We start from the raw sequence: 17,249 nt of genomic DNA, 5'->3' as shown, positions 1-17,249 counted from the left end.
ATTTACAATTGAAACAGGTTCAAAAATTGACTTTATTCTATGTATATATTCAGTACAAGTTGCAACCAAAATATGAAATGAATAAGTTTAAATGAAGGATTTACAATACTTGAGATGAGAATAAGCAATGGTTTAATATTCCATGGATAATTTTTGGCTATTTAGTACAAATTAATAAAATGTAAGGGTTTTTGTGGCATATAATAAAGTTCAAATACCCAGAGTTGTATTACTCAAGAATACATAATAACCATGTAATTTTAATGCATAAAATAAAATAATGGTTTCAATTAAAGATTGGTAATTAGAAGGACCAACGTTGGAATTAAATTATGCATTTTAAGACGAAGAAATAGGAACTTGTACAATTTGTTAATAAAAGTTGCAACTTGTACACGATTAAAAAATATATTTGCCAATATTTGTAAAACAAAGTTTTATATGTTATTGGAATAAACTGCAACTTGAAAGGATTTGAAGTTGTAGTCAGAAGTACTTTAAGATCAGAGAGTAATAATCAGAGGCTTTTTTCTGACAGGTCAATAATATTAAAATATAAAAACTTATAATAATTCGTGAATCATTAATAATAATATATATATATATATCCAGCTTTAGGTGATAGTAATGATATCAGAAATATAATTAAATAACATCATAAGAAGTAGAGTTCGGACCGGGTTGCTATCTCGTGAGCCACTATTGCTGCTGCAAACTAGTTATCTATATTTGTACTGCTGTTCTTACGCTCAGCGCTCTGCTGCTACGTTGTATGTTGTACGTTCTATGACGAATTTAATTAAAAACAAAAGGGAGAAGAAGGAAATATAAAAAAGAAGAAGAACAATTCCTTTTAATATTATTTTGATGTGTACAAGATACGATTTTGTACAAGTTGTAAAAATGAGAGGAATCATATTAAATCAAGATTTTTTAGCCTACTAGATATAGAGATAATACAATGATTGACATATTGAAGAAGTAATATTATACTTTTCAGATGAGCAGTATTGGTTGACAAGTAATCTGTGGCACAAAAATTTGCAACTTGTACAAGCAAGTTGTACACAACCTAATACTAAATAATATATTAATATGTATTTAGTTTATTATTATGTTATTTTTCACTCTTTCTTTCTTTCCTTTTAGCAGGCGAGTATTTTCTGTTGTTCTCTAATACCAGTAGTACTCACAACCCAGCTTGGGAACACTGAAATAAATCGGAGCACACTCTTTTTTAGTGTTTGACGAGATTGCAAAAGAATATTCCTATATCAATAAAGTAAATGCAGTAGTAAACTCAAACTTTCAAACCTCATATCTTACAAATAAAAAAAATAATGAAATTCATTTGTTTAGAACCATGACAATCATCATTTCAATGTCCTAAAATATGTTGTATATTTTTTTTCATAAATCAATTTTTATGTAGTTATGTACAATATACAAAATGTATCCCGGACAATTTCTGCAAATGAGCAAGAACAAATTAACTTTCAATCGAACTTACATGATTCTAAAAGTTTCAATGCATTAATAACCACCTATTGAATACTTTTTCTGATCAAAATTGTATCAAAATTCCTCTACATCTATGTTCCAAATTTTGTTTCTGAATTAGAAAACAGGCAACTTCAAGGAAATAAGAAAATTGAATAGTGTTTTCTAAAATTCTTTGATTGCTAATTTTCCACACAAAAGTTTGATTGAATTATGAATTAGCTCTATGTTATCTTGAGAGTGTATGTTCTACATCATTCACAACATATGCGTTTCATTATAAAACTGGGTTAAGAAAAAATATATATTATATATGTCAACTCATAGAAATTATAATTTTGTAATGGTTAGACTTTTATTTATTAAAAAAAGGTAATTTTTTAAAAATGGGTAAGATATGAGAAGTTCAAACTTCAATTTTGTGGATTTACTTTATACATATGAGGAAATCATTTTGCATTAGGGTAATTTTTGTAATTTTCCCTGTACTTCTAGTACTACGTGTGTGTGTGTGTGTGAGTGTGTGTAGCTAGCTGGAGGAAGAAAACGAAGGAGCTGCTGCTGCTGCTAGTAATAAGAAGAAGTCTCTTTCTGCTTCTCTCTCTCTCTCTCCTCAATAGGAGTCTTAAATGTATCTAAATATACGACGATAACGACGATACGAGGAACTGAGCCTTGGAGTATAACTAATATAAATATTTATGCTTCTGCTTTTTCCCCCCTCGCCCCTGGCCAAGTGTTGATACAACTTGAATCAAGTGACTGACAATAGCCGCCCATAGGGTTCCATCTCGATCATAGGACATCTGTCAGTGGAATATGTTATTATGGCCTCCAGTTCGGTAGTGGATCATGATCCGGACCTTGCTCTCGTGGATCAGCTGGATCTCCACGGAGTGGAATGTGTCCAAGAAGTGGTTACACATGAGGATTACGGCAATAGCATCTACGAGGATGAGGATGAGGATCTCATCCCCTTTGTGCGTCGGAGGACCGCGACCCCGGAGAGTCCTCCTCTAGTCAACGACGCGACCTCAAAGCTCTTCCAATCACACAACAATGTCAAGCTTCATACTCATGCCCCTGTCCAGCACAACAGCCACGGACATCCAACATACCAAAAGCATCCTCCTCGATCATCACCCAATACCACGAAAAAGAAACCTCCAGATCCAAAAAGAAGTTCGCCGCCACCGCCGAATCCTCCATCCTCTACTCCCCAAAATGCACCTCCTCCTCCCTCTCCAGGATCATGGCAACAAAAACAAGTCTCCATCAAAACGCTGGAAGGGGAGTTCTCAGTCACGATGTGGGCATCCGGAGCAGACGAAGGTGTGCACCTTACTCCATCATTCTAATAATAATAACTTCTCCTCCTCCTCTTCTATAATCCTAGACTTAGTATTATCACTCAAATATTTCGGCTTTGTTAAGTTTGTACTGTTTAATGCATCACTTTAGAATTCGAGTTCCAAATATGTGTTGATATAATGTTTATTGATCTTGATAGTAATTGATCAAAGGCATTACATTCTTTACATAACGAGGGTTGAGTGCCAAATTGTTTTAACTCAAAAAATACATATATTAGTTTTATTACCTATATGTCATCCTAAAACTCTAATATTAAATAACAAAGAAATTCAGACAAATGAAATGAATTTCTCAGATGCATTTTATTATTAAAATTAGAAAACTCTATTATTCATAATCAAAAGAATAGAGTTTCCCAAATTACATGTTATTTATGCACTGACGCCCTCGAATAATCACTCCCCAGTTTAAAAATCCCCTAACTGACCTACTGGTATACACATGTGTAATATCTTGAAGGGCAGAAGCCCAATTATATAGTTGTTTTGGCTATCTTATATGCGACAAATAATTGTATTTGTTATTTTAGTAGTGTATTACATACAAGTATCATTTGTGTTTGAATGACTCTCATGTTTTGATTTATAATTTGGACAAAATCCTGGGGTTTTATCTATATATATATATAAATTCTGAATGTTTCATAGAATAATATATATTGTTGTTCATTTCAGATGACGATAAGAAAGCATTAATTGGAGGCATCAATGAATTTGTCACTCCAGATGAAACCGATCCAGACTATACTGAGTATATGACTGGAAAAAAGTTACCTCCTGGGGGCATTCCTGGCTTAGATTTGTCGGATCCTAAACAACTTGCAGAATTTGCTAGGTAAAGTGCACTATATGTTACAACAATATTGCGTAATATTCTTTGATATAATCGGATATATACTTATTATATTATTATAACTCAATCCCTTTTGGAAGGGATTGAGGGGGGAGGGTTTTAGTTGGCTAAAATGTGATTATTTGATTTTATTAAATCCCTTAGTTATTAGTTATTGATCTTCATATTATTCGACTACTATTTTTCGTCTGCTATATTTGTCTTGTAAGCAATTATTAATGTAAAGTTATCTTACTTTATTTTAAGGATAAAACCCAAAAAGCATTCATCTGAAGAAGTTCCCCGAACAATTGCATGTCCGCACAAAGGATGTTCAAAAATGTTCCGAGACAATTCAGCAATGAGAAAGCACCTTCATACTCACGGACCTCGTGTCCACGTTTGTGCCGAATGTGGAAAGGCATTTGTGGAATCTTCAAAGTTAAAACGGCATCAGTTGGTTCATACGGGCGAAAAACCTTTCCAATGTACTTTTGAAGGCTGTGGGAAAAGGTTCTCTTTAGACTTTAACTTGAGAACTCATGTTCGTATTCATACCGGAGATCGACCGTATGTTTGTCCTTTTGACGGGTGTAACAAAAAGTTTGCCCAATCAACTAACCTAAAATCTCATATATTAACGCACGCTAAACAAAAGTGAGTTTGCAATGCATTTTTTCTTCTTTCTTCTAAGAAAGTGAAGAGTGTTATTACTATCATTATTTTATTTCCCTTTCGCTTTTGTTTTTAGATCTGGAAGTAGTTCTAGGGGCGGAAATTCTAATGTACAAATGAATTCGAGTGCTTTAACAGCTGCTCAATTTGTTCAAGTTGAAGTTGGTAGCCCCGAAGAGCAGCAATTTATAGTTTACACGGAGTAAATATGTTAGGTTATTATAGTAAATGGACAAAAAAAATTGCAGCCCTTGAAGCAAAAGGAAAGTTGAAAAACAAGCAAACAAGCAGAGTGTAGAAAAGAAAATTTAAAAAAAAACTTGGTTAATATATATATATATATATATGTACGAAATTAATTGAGTACTTCAAAGTGATGAAATAGTGCAAAGTTTCTAATGTTGTAACCCTTCTTTTAATAATCTTAATATGTTGTTTGTCATATAACGTGTCTGTGTATGAATTTTTGAAACGAGCTACCACTACTTACTACTCCTACTACAACAATGAAGAAAAACGAAAAGAGTGCTTACAAGGATTTATTTTTTAAAAAAGCAAGAAAATATTAATTTCCTTTACAAAAAGAAATATAAATTTTGTGTGAAAGGTACTAAGAAAAAATACATAGTCTAATAGTCGCATATACAAAACAAATAATTAGATGGGACAAAGGCATCCTTTTTCTTTATTCATTCCATTGATTATTTAGTTATGATTAGTAGCCTTATTAGATGATGAGGAGATTACATACCACTTATCAATGCAACCTCACTTCCCTAATAAGAACCTACCTAGCTTCAAAAATTGACTCTTTAGAATGTATGTAGTTTCTTTCATCCTCCACTCAATCTTATACCTCTTACTAGAATGTGCAATAAAGATTTTGTTAGACTCTACGTAATAATAATAATACACTTTACTTATTTTAAGTAGTTGAGTAATAAGTAGGTATACAGTTATATGGTGTATCTAAGGAGGATCAAATAAATACAACTCCTTTTTTTATTTATATAACATTTCTTCGTTTATTATTCTAATTCAAATAATTGACATTTTATAGAGCAGGCTCATTCCTATCAAAATGAGTTACCTATTAATTATATACGTATATATAGAACGTCTTCTCTCGGAAAGCATGCCTTTATGACTTAGTTATTATGTAACTCATAAGTCATGTGATATGATATAGATAACTTTACGATGTACATATTTCCTCCTAGTCAAGACAGCCTAAATTGCCTCAAGAGTTAGAAGGCTTTTGATGCTCCCTCATTTATTCGTCTGCTCCTTCACACGAGGAATTGATTATAATAATTCGATTATGTGAGATATTTTTTGCATTGTATGTAGAGTCGTATTATATTTCTAGTAACAGAATATGTACATTCCCTTGCTTAACCTTAATTTGACACAATATATTAATATATTCTGATAAGAGCGATGGGTTGACCGAACAAGAGAGTTTGTACATTGCCATCATGTATTGAGATCAATTCATTTTATATATATATATATTCAAAATAAAATTTGGATTATCTTCCTCTTGTTTGAAACGACATAATCACATTGTCCGTCGTCATCTATATTACCTTTTGGAGTGGAGGAGCTCATGTTTCTTCTTATCATCATGGGTCTTAGAGTAAAGAAAGAGTCCCCCTACTCCCGGTCCCATAATTCGTGAATATTGAGATTTTAGGTGGGTGGACCTGTCCGGGACTTTGTTATAAATTCATGAAATGTTTAATTATGTTAGTTTTATCTAGATTCAAAATATATATAGTTTTTTTTTAAAAAAGGAGGTATCGAATGAAGTTGTGACTTCATTTAATCTCATTATTCTAAGAAAGGGATGTGTTTTTTTGTCATTGATGTAAATAGTATCAATCAAGGGTAGGCAACCTTTGTGATATGGAGTGCCAACTTCAACATTCGAATCAATGAGTGTCCCACTATCAACAATAATGGTAAAAAGTACATACACTATGGTATTATGTTCTGATTTTTGCGTGCCAGTGAATATGCCTCTGCATGCCAGCAATGGTACGCGTGTCATAGGTTGCCGACCCCTGGTCTAAATAATGAAGGGTTTAAAAAATATATTTTACATATGACTTCATAATTCATCAGTGAGTTTTATGTACAGGGGCGTTCTTAGCTTTAATCTTCTTTTTTTTTTTAGGGGCTTGGAGCCCCTTTGAAAGAAGCTATCAACGCCCTTGGTAATATGTATTGTATAAACAAGAAGTTCCCAAGAAATCTCATGATGGCATTTGTTATCACTGGACGATAATGGGTTAAAGGTTTTAATTTCAGGAGTTCACTCTAGTAACCCTTTTCAAATATGGAGTAGTGACTTGAAGAATTGAGGTGTTGATCGTACAGTGATAATAAAATTAATTCATAATGTGTAGTTGGTCACTAATAAATTCTTATTTTTGCTTTATTGTTGTTTGCAATATGACAGCTCATTTAAAAGTCAACTGTCAGTAGTTAACACATACTCTGAGTGCATATTTTTTTTTTCTTTAAAAAAAAAAACAATTTTTTTTCTCTTTTACAATATCCAGATGTTTGATACTAGATGCATAGAAGTATATATATATGTTATTCAAGATATTAACAAGGAAAATTATTTTTTATTGCTGGATTCGCGTCTGAAGCTCTGTTGAGTTCGTGTTAGGTTAATGTATCAATTCTATTGAATTTGAGTTATTGAGAATTTTAACGTAAAATGTCATGTGGTTGTTATTTGTTTCTCCTTTTTAATATATCAGCTCAAGGGTTGAGGATCAGATTGTCGTAACTAAAAAATTACGAATATCGGTGTTGTTGCCCATATTTTAAAAGTCTTAACATTCAATGTTCATCCTAAAAAAACAATGAAATTCAGACTATTAAAATAAATGTCTAAGATCCATTTTATTATAAAAATTAGAAAACACCGTTACTCATAATGAAAGATTGGGGTTTCCATGCTTCATTCTGTAAAAGAAATATTTGAGTTACGACAATTCGGCTCTCCCCCCACAGTCTCATCTTTTGATTTGGAAGTCCAGCGTCTGTATGCGGTTTTTTACTGTCCTATTGAGTAATACTATAATCATTATTATCGCTTGAATATTTTGATTTGCTTGGATAATTCGAACCCAAGAAAAGACTAATTTTCCAAAAAAAAAAATCGAGGCAAGTTCGAGTAATTTTCAAAAAAAAGTGTAAGCTTTAGTAAAGTAGAGTTTTTTTCGAGTTCCAGTAATAATCGAATCCAACATTATTATTTACTAATTATGAAACTCGGTCCAAGGCCGAATTGTCTTTAAAAAATGGATATAATTTTACTACAAGAATGCTCTAAACCAAAATCCAACACTATTATTTATAAATGTTTGATTGTTCATAAATGAAATATTCAGGTGTGTTTTTGAGCCAGATATTTTGATCATACTTAGTTTTTAATACACAACTTTTTTAATTAATTTTATTTTGTTCAATAGTTCAGTTCTTTGCAATTACAATCAGGAGTTTTAACACGTCGAGAATAGGGCTTGTTATTAAAAAAAAAAAACTGGTTAGGTTTTAGTGTTTGTAACTGTTTTGGTTTTTTTATGGGTGCCTATTTAAAAAAGTACAAATGATTTGAGTGATACAATTGTTTATATAGCAGATGTTGCAATCATCAGATATTATGTATCACAAATAGGGTCCTATAGCATCAATGAACTTAAACTTAAAGAAATTACTATAAGAGTTAGAATATATTATATATATTTTAAAAACTTATGTTACTTTATTTCTTAATGTCGAATTGTAGTTTACCTTTATCATACAATACTAGAGACTAGTCTTATATGACTTAATAAAATAGCCTTAACCTTTAGACATACTGAAAATTATCAATGGTCAAGGCTATAAATTAATGTAGATTGTAGGTGCATAGCGTAAATTCGTTTTCGATGTTTCCTTAAATTTATTAATATATTATAGTCCTTGACCAGTGCCGTAACTACAGGGGGCATTAGGAGGTCATGTTTGTGCTCAACTCAAATATAAACACTTTATTCTACTAAAATTGTGAAATTTAAGCAAACGTTTGTTTTTAAATTATCCTTCCAGAGACTACTGAGGAGAGTAATTTAAAAAAAATCAGATTTTGGGCTTTTATAATCAAAAAGGTAATTAAAAAATTTCATGAATAAATATGTAATCTCAAACAATTCAAACGGTAAAGAAAATTCCAAGTAGCTGCCCTGGCCTCTATTAGTGCCCTTCCTTGGAGGTAGGTGGGTTACGTGGCTGTTTTTGAGTGTTGAGGGATTTTATTTGATCCCTATTGTAATACAACACTCTACTAAAAATAGAGTTCCTCCAATATGGACCATAGGTATATAATAAGAGGAAATGACACTCCATGTAAGTTTTAAACATCGCTTAAATCGTCAAATCAAAACATGGCACATCATTTTGAAGTTATTTATATAAAAAGTACCTACATTTTATTTAATAAACACTACTATTCTTAAATCTTTTATAGAAAGAGATAAAGTATGTATATATATTATGTTTGTATTAACGTCTTCTACAAGGAGTATTAATCGTAAATGGGATTTTTTGTGACTATCTACCTGTGACCTATCTTGGATTTGTGTGTAGCTCTACATCTCAGTCACCCAATAGCTGCTACGTACTCATGTTTTTGGTTTGCTACGCGTGAAAAATAAGAAGGGAATATATATTATACAACATAATATTAGAATACCCATGTTTCGTCTAACGATCTCAAAAATTTATCTGATGAATGCTATTCCCTTAAGAGTTTTTTTTCCTTACCTTTTTATGGTTGAAAAAAAGTCAGTCCATTATTCAGCAAATTAGACACAATATATATTTATAAGAAAATTAGATAATCATTATCAGAGGTGTTTAGTACTTAAGTCCAGCCTTAACATGGAATAATTGATACATGAACCCAGACATGTACTAGGTATGCGCCTATGAAATGAGACTTTCGGCTATTGGTCCCTAGGTGTTGCCAGTTAGACATTATAAACCGGTCCAAAGATCTAAATGCATATTTCGACATGTGTCAACAATATTTCATTCATTGCTTGTATAGTTTCATTCAACAACGATCTTTTTTAGCTCGTAAAAATGTCTAATTTTGTGGCTATTAACTATGATGTGCGGACATCATTGATTTTCTGTTACCCAAAAAATTTCAAAGGGGGTGATTTTGACGTGAGAAATAAAGAACGCGGCCGGCCACCGAAAAATTTTGAAGACGCCGAATTGCAAGCATTGCTCGATAAAGATGATGACCAAACGCAAGAACGGCTTGTTAATGGTGATCGCTACCAACAACGATTGGCCGATTTGAACCATGCTATACGCCCAAAATATGAAGCCAGGCAACACAAGGTAATTTTCCTTGATGACAACGCACAACTGCATCACTCTATAGCCACCTGCCAGCTTGGGGAATCGTACAACTGGGAACGTCAAAACAATTTTTTTGGAAAGGCATCCATAAATTTCCTCAGAGATGGGGAAAATGTGTGGCTAGGGAAGGCGCATACTTAGAAAAATAAATTTTGTGACCATTTTTACTATTCTACTATTAACTATGATTATATAATAGCCAAATTTCTATTGTAAAACCTCCCTGTCCACAACATTTTTGTTGTTTCTGTCCATTTGATGTAAATATAATCAAACTGGCATCCCCTTTAGACACTCTTGAAAATGCAACTTTTATGAAAATACTGATTTTGGTAAATATAGGGCAATTTTTTTCAAATGTTTGACCCTGTGATTTATTTATTGCTTTTGCTAACATGTCAAAGATAATGAGGATCGAAGATGCATACTAAGATTAACTCGCTCATCTTGTTCTTAATTCCCTTTTTAATTGGTATTAATAATATCCGTTCTCCCTTTTTCTGTAAGTACTACCATTTGTTTTTCTTTTTTTTTTTTTTTTGGTGCATTTTGAAATCGACAATCCATACCCTAAAAAAACTTTGAAACATGGGGAATCGATCTTGTTTTATGAACAAAAAATCAATTTATTAATAAAAAATCGAACTTTCCCTCCAGAGCCCTGGAATATCGTCTAATCAGAATTAAACCTAGCGTTTAGTACATATCTCAAAATTCTAAACAACTTTTATTTTATACATAAAGTCTGTATCTGTCTCCATTTTTGAAATAAATGCGTTTTTATCATTGTTTTTCTAAGCAGGGCATACATCACAAACACACATAATTTATTTTTATACTATGCAGGGTATATTTGATAATAAGACGATACAAAAAAAAAACACTCACAAGTTACCAAAATTTTAATTTTGTTTTGCCCTTAGATTGAAATTGCGTGTCCCTGATTGCTTTTACTTCAATAAAAGAGAAAAAAAAATTGTAAATTTTTTTTGTTTCACCTCTACGTGATTTAAAAATAGGGTACATTATTTTGATCTCATTGATTAAATTTCAAATGAAGCTATACAGCCCCTTCCACCCCTAAAAAAGAAAGAAATAATAATGATACAAGTCTCTGGATTTGAGCTCGAAACAAGATTTTGTAGTGTTTTTATTCCAAACAAAGCCTTTTACAAAAATTGTTTTGTATACAAATAGAAAGTTCAAAGTTGAGCATTCTTCATTTCTTATTAGATAATAATTTAGCTGGTACAATTCATCGTATAAATATCTAGGTATAAATGTATGTAGATATATAATAATATGTTAATGAGTTAAATATTAAATTATACAAATTTTATAAAGAGGTACTGTTGCGTTTAGATTATGTACAGCATGATTTATTACATAACAAGGACTAAGCATATCCATATAATATTTGACATGAGAAGAGAAGAAATGATTATAGTATTTATCAAGATAGGGTTGAAAGTTGAGAATAAGGATTTTGCGTTTGATTCATAAAAGTTATAATCTTTTCACTTTTTTTTTTACTGTTAATATTTACAAAGACTCAGGAACCTATTAACAAATTGTTTCGCGATCAGATGTTGCATTAAGAGGATCAGAGATCCCTGCAATTTGAGGATCATGTCCCGCATTTCCATAGCGGAAATCCATATCTCTCCTTCTCCGTCTGTTGAGTTGAGCCACATACGCGCAGGCAAGTACAATTGTTATGATCTCTGTTATTGCGAGAACAACACCGACAACGGCATATACAATCATCATTGGAGTAACCTCATTGTCCAATTTATCCTTGAGGACTGTCAAACAACCATTCACATAGATACTGTTACGAACTTCGGTCTCTGTTCTGGAAAATACTCCCTTTCCACAATTTTTCTCCATTTCATGGCAACAAGAGTCAGGAACAGAGTTGTTTCCACCAATGGCAGTATTTCTATAATCATTATAGCCAGTGAGGAAATTTTGTCCCCCACAGCAATGGAGGCCTGATTGTAAAGCATCCCATTTTTTTGTCACAGAATAGTCAATATTGTACTTATCGAGATCTTCATTGATTGAGGATTGTTCCAATCGGCCTTGTACTAAATGATTACGAAGCTCAAGGGAGGTGAAAATGGAGCCGAGTTGAGCAAGGAAGGCAATGGAAAGGAGAATGGCATAAATGCCCAGGAAAATTCTGTTTTCAGAGCCAGAGATTAGGAAACCATAGATACAGACGCAAAACGTGTACACTCCCAAAACAATCATAAGAGTTGGTGTAATCCAAAATACTGAGGACCAAAAGTCTAGCTTGTCAATGTAGTAAAACTGAAATAGAAAGATATATTTTAGTTGTTGTAACCAAATTGTAAAACAAAAGTTTACAGTCCGTTTATGCAATAGAGATAATGAGTACAAGTTAGAGCAAGGACACATGGAGGAAGTTGTTGAGATAAAAATCCCTTCAAAAGATATTCAATAATCTCAAACTAATGTTTTAGGATGATTGAAGAAAAACAGGTTAAAGTCGATATTTACCTTTATGAGAATAATCGCAGAGAAGATCAGGATTGTGGATGTAATGAGTAGAAATACATTCGACAAATTCAAAAAGTTTTGATACTGAGTTTTCTTCCGAGAAAAGATGGACATGGAAGAATGGGCGGAGTATAGAGTCATCTTGGTTGTGTTTGTTACAAGGTCAACGTTGAAATAAATAAAATTTGAACGTTCTTGATTCAAGTCACTATCCTTTAGTTCTGAAAGAATAATTATAAATTACAACTTTTGTCATTATTCGTTGTTGTGCTATAATTAAATAATAATAAATGGCATGCCTGGTGTGAGATTAGTCATAAACTGTTTCCTGTGAATAGATTAAGGTGTTCCTTCAACATAATTTAATTCCAAGAGGAGGCAAATTCTAGAAAAATGATCTTTAGGAACGTATATTCAATGTATAAAGAACTTTCATATTTTTGGGTAATATTTTTGGGGGGGAAGTCATGTGCTTCTACCTTCACTCATTTAAATAAGACTTGAATAAGCAGTAGTCTTCATTCATAGTCGATGAATTTCATCAAAATAATATATTTTTAAAACATAAAATAATGAACATGAGGTAATTCATTTGTATTCTTGGAAATATTCATACACTGGGGGGTAAAAGTGATTTGCTTTTATTGATATGATTTAAAATCAACTCATCTATGAGAAATACATCAAATAAACATTTGAGATTCCCATGTTATTAATACTAATTAATTAATTATAAAACTTGTAAAATTGCTTAGAGAAAGACATCCTTTAGGTTAGCTTTTGAAAAAAGTTGATTCGTCTATCAAAAAGTCAATAGAATGCACAGACCAGTTATATTTTACACACACTGATAAACCCCTGAAAGTAATTTAAGCGCTATAACCACATTTAGAATAAAACTATAAAGTCTGCAACTTCCGAGTGTTGATTCTGCATTGCTCGGCGAGTGCATTAATAAAGCCATTAGGATTCAGGTGGAATCCTTATGGCTTTAAAGACAAAAGTTAGAGTATTTGTCGTGGTCCATCAACACTCAAACAAGTTAAAATAATTTCCCCTCAAATCGAATCGAAATGAGTACATTAGTATTCCTCAACTAGCTTTATTCCATGTTTGTTTATAAAATATGCTCATTAGTCCTTCAAAAATACCGCAAATTACACTCAAAGTCCCAAAAATACCCTATCATATATAATTAGAGATAATAAACATTATTTAGAAATTCAACCCATTCCAGAACTTTGAATATATAACCATTATTGACCTAAATATCATCAGGAAATATTAGGCTGGTTACATTTATGAAGTAAAAGGATAAATTGAGAATTTCTCCAAGGTTATTTTTATGTTGATGATCCACATTTTTGAAAGATATAAGAAGTAATTATAAGCCTTGAAGGGCACTACTACATGTGTTACTGTTTATTGATTCTTTGTTGAGGTAAGGAACCAATGGTTAGTTAAGGGAAACAATGGTACTTTGTTACAAATGATGATTATTAAGGATATATGTATGCACGAGTATGTGGGAACATACTTAACTAAGTCACGGTATGCTCTATTATTTATTTTTTCTAGGAATATGCCATATTCTTTTTATAAATCAAGGTATTATCAAACTCCGATTCATTTCATGCAATACAGAAATAAAAGAAGATCTGATGTCTATAAAAGGATTTATTTCGATCTCTAAAAATATTTTATATGTTTTTTATTCGTGCATTTTGATAAAGGGAATTTTTGTTTGGAATAGCGTGAGTGCTCTAAGGACTTGGGTCATTGTTTGGCCATTTTTTAAAGGGTAATGGAGGTATGTACAAGTATTGGTTTTTAATATCAGTTGAGTACAGTGCCGTTTCAAATGTATCAGTGCCTCGATACTCCACTAGTTCCTTTATATCGAACAAGAGTAGTAGTGATGAGTCATGATAAAGTCGTTTAATCGATATTTCAATCGATCCAATTCAAGTCACTCAAACTCGGTCTATAAACAAAAAAAATATGAAGCCCCTTAATTAGTTTGTGAGTATTAATTACCCACATATTAATTTATCATGGCTTATCATTGGATATTACGTAAAGAAATGTAAAACCGGATTTTTAGCAAATAACCATATCAAGAATGTGATTTCTTTCTTAATACAATTAGTTTGGTATTTTTCGTATATTATAGAGTACCAGGAGAGGGTGTCATTGTATGTCATTATTGTAAGGACGATGATGACTCAACCGTTTGCAATATACATACATTCAAAACGGAATCAGATTCCTCTTGACTATTTATTCTCCCATGCTTGCAACAAGGAGTAGTGAACTACAGCAGTGGATAGGTTAAATGTCTGTTACGTGATCCTTTTTATTAATCATTATTGATTCACCTTTTTCTTCCTCCATTCTTATAATACTCGTATGTGGCCTGTCAACACAAAAGCAAGCCTGAATGATTTTTTTTTCCAAAATGAAGTATGGATTAAATTTTTATTCTTCTACTAATAAATTATAGGCCATTTCTATCAAAACAAATTATTCTATTGGAGGCGTGGTAAATGGCACTACTTAAAGCAGCAAACACATTCATTGTACAAATAAATAATTACAAATTGATAGATTTTATTTGAAAGACCATATTGGCGTCAAATTAAATATCATAAATCAAATGAAGATTTTAAACTATAGTTAACATTCTTGGGTATTTCAACTTGCCTCAGAAATTTAAATACAAAATCCATTATTGAGCGAAATAAGTCTATGAAATACGTATTGAAAAAAATTTCATTTTCTTTGAGATTATTTTATGTTGACGCATCATATATAAGCTATAGGTATTATAATTCATAGTATGCATTGCAATTCTCCCCAAGGAGTATGTACTACAATTCTACTTAGCGACATAATCCATCTAGCTACAGGTAAAAACAACATGAGCGACCCTAACGAGAGCACTTGAATCATGAGTTCTTTTTGCTTATAATATAACCACAGATGTGAATTGATGAAGGATACATTTATGTACATATATATCATATGCATTTACTTACCTTGCACTAATTGCAAATATCCTGTATAAGATGTATTTTTCTCTTAATCTTCTTCAACACTTTATATTAATATGTATGTATACGATTCAAAGTGAGAGAAAATAATTTATCAATGTAATTCGGGTAACAGGGGACCACACTACTAAAATACTACAAACTGAAAAAATCGGGAGTAGGTTATATTATTTATTATTATACCTTATACCTTTTTCGCAGGCACACACTATGTAGTAGAGTATGTATATGCTTTAAGGAAGATGACGACGACAACAACAACAACAGGTATGACTGAGAGAAGGAGTGGGTATCACAAAAACGCAGACAGGACTCGTATTTGTTACTTTTTTATTCTAGAAAGGCACTCTTTTAATGAATGTGTGTTCTGAGTAAGGATGAACGGATGACAGGGCTTTGAAGAAGAAGGCTTCAACTACACAACACATTTTTTTATTATTACTTTTGAGCCCTACAAACTATTATTATTAAGAGGAATAACGATTTTTAGAGTGTTTAATTCACTCAAAGAGACGTCGTTGGATTTCCTTATAAATACTAAACAAATTATAATCTAAATAGGTTATATATTCTTCAAAAAGAAGGTGTGACCTCAAAAAAGAAAACTTTGTTATTTTTCCATATTTAGCGAACATTTTAGTAATTTATGGGTAATTTGACTTGAATTTACTCATTTATTTAAAACCAAGTCTTATAAAAGGAAGTCAAAGTGAGCACGGATTCCTTTGTTTGACTCAACTCAAATGATTGAAGATGAAGCAACAACGTATTTAGAAATAGGTTCATAAATTTATTTATTCTCCCTGAAAATCATAGTTTTCCAGTCAGTTGTTCATAATTTATTATGGTCGAAAACTGAAAATACTTGCTGGTAATTCCTCTTTCTACACTTCTCTCTTTACTTATTTACAAAGAGAGAGAGAGATTAGTTCTTGTTCAAAAACAATTTGCACTGAAATTTTTTGGTATCATACAAAATTGTTGGGCTTTTGATTTGGACGTTAATTACCGAAGTCACAATGTAACTCACGAAGACAAACTTCTTTAGACTCAAACAACCCTTCCCAACTCTTTCCATTGCAAGTCTTTTAAGAAATCATGTGGATATTTGAAACATGGCTGCTGCAATACTATGGTCGTTTAACTACGGAAGGAGTTTTTACCTATTAATAAGCAGATTCAAGTTAAGAAATGAAGACATTAGACCACTGCCTAAGCAATCAAATCCGTCATATTTCAACATGTACAAGGAATCCTCAAAACTATCACAGGATGAGACTAAATGTCTCACGTCTAATTTCAAATAGGTAGAAATTCCTTCATTCACTTCGACTTCCATACCCCCTGGACAGTATTACCTCATTACTCATATTTGGAGTTCAACTCAAAATGTTGAGAAAACTTTCCCTATAAGCTCAAGCAAAACTTGGGAATCCAACCCGGCGTCGTCACCCTTATAAATAAAATAAAATTTGGTCATAGGGCACATGCTATTTGGTGTTCATAGGCGTAGGAAATAAAAAGAAAGGGGCAATTGCATCCCCCTCTTTAAAATTTATGATAGGCAAAACTAGGGAATATCTATTCGTTTCTATTAAAAATAAAAAAAAACTCATTAAGAAATGTCTTTTCTAAAAATAAAAATCTTATTCCCAAATATTCGACCAACATGTGTTACCTCCCTAAAAAATGCTCCTCTTCTACACATATGTTGGTGTTAGTCGTAAAATTGATTTGTAACTCAAAGGCATTGAATCTCGACTTTCTTTCCAGAAAACATAGCCGTTCAGTTCCAGGGTTCATCTCTACCTGATTATTCGAGCAGAATTGGTATTGACCAAGAATAGAAGAATGTAT

At 32.0% G+C, this 17,249-nt stretch overlaps 2 protein-coding genes across 3 annotated transcripts; one reads left to right on the top strand and one right to left on the bottom strand.

Moving 5' to 3' along the window:
- Positions 1 to 2,054: 2,054 nt before the first annotated feature.
- LOC121113701 (uncharacterized) lies at positions 2,055 to 5,394 on the top strand. The gene is made up of 4 exons (XM_040707549.2): positions 2,055 to 2,832; positions 3,549 to 3,708; positions 3,973 to 4,362; positions 4,457 to 5,394. Exons 1-4 carry the CDS (start codon positions 2,328 to 2,330, stop codon positions 4,584 to 4,586), a joined length of 1,185 nt encoding a protein of 394 aa, XP_040563483.1. The 5' UTR covers positions 2,055 to 2,327; the 3' UTR covers positions 4,587 to 5,394.
- Positions 5,395 to 10,932: 5,538 nt separating this feature from the next.
- LOC121113702 (CD63 antigen) lies at positions 10,933 to 15,927 on the bottom strand. Of its 2 annotated transcripts, none has more exons than XM_040707550.2 (4): positions 15,583 to 15,927; positions 15,378 to 15,534; positions 12,340 to 12,560; positions 10,933 to 12,129 (listed from the first exon to the last, which is right to left on the bottom strand). In XM_040707550.2, the coding sequence occupies exons 3-4, from the start codon at positions 12,478 to 12,480 to the stop codon at positions 11,377 to 11,379; spliced, it is 894 nt and encodes a 297-aa protein (XP_040563484.1). In that variant the 5' UTR covers positions 12,481 to 12,560; positions 15,378 to 15,534; positions 15,583 to 15,927; the 3' UTR covers positions 10,933 to 11,376. The 2 variants fall into 2 exon arrangements, with proteins under 2 accessions (XP_040563484.1, XP_071742836.1); XM_071886735.1 differs by lacking the exon at positions 15,583 to 15,927 and adding an exon at positions 14,588 to 14,755 and having other exon boundaries at positions 15,378 to 15,521.
- Between the last annotated feature and the right edge of the window lie 1,322 nt (positions 15,928 to 17,249).

The sequence above is a fragment of the Lepeophtheirus salmonis genome, chromosome 2 (genome assembly GCF_016086655.4).
Source record: "Lepeophtheirus salmonis chromosome 2, UVic_Lsal_1.4, whole genome shotgun sequence".
Lineage (NCBI taxonomy): Eukaryota > Metazoa > Arthropoda > Copepoda > Siphonostomatoida > Caligidae > Lepeophtheirus > Lepeophtheirus salmonis.
The sequence above is the reverse complement of the archived record's forward strand: the minus strand, read 5'-3'. Positions and strand labels throughout refer to the sequence as shown.

Coding starts and splice junctions, on each gene's coding strand:
- LOC121113701 (XM_040707549.2), top strand. CDS start 2,328: ATGGCCTCCAGTTCGGTAGTGGATCATGATCCGGACCTTGCTCTCGTG. Junction 2,833..3,548: donor GGCATCCGGAGCAGACGAAG/GTGTGCACCTTA, acceptor TGTTCATTTCAG/ATGACGATAAGAAAGCATTA. Junction 3,709..3,972: donor CAACTTGCAGAATTTGCTAG/GTAAAGTGCACT, acceptor CTTTATTTTAAG/GATAAAACCCAAAAAGCATT.
- LOC121113702 (XM_040707550.2), bottom strand. CDS start 12,480: ATGACTCTATACTCCGCCCATTCTTCCATGTCCATCTTTTCTCGGAAG. Junction 12,130..12,339: donor CTGCGATTATTCTCATAAAG/GTAAATATCGAC, acceptor TTTCTATTTCAG/TTTTACTACATTGACAAGCT.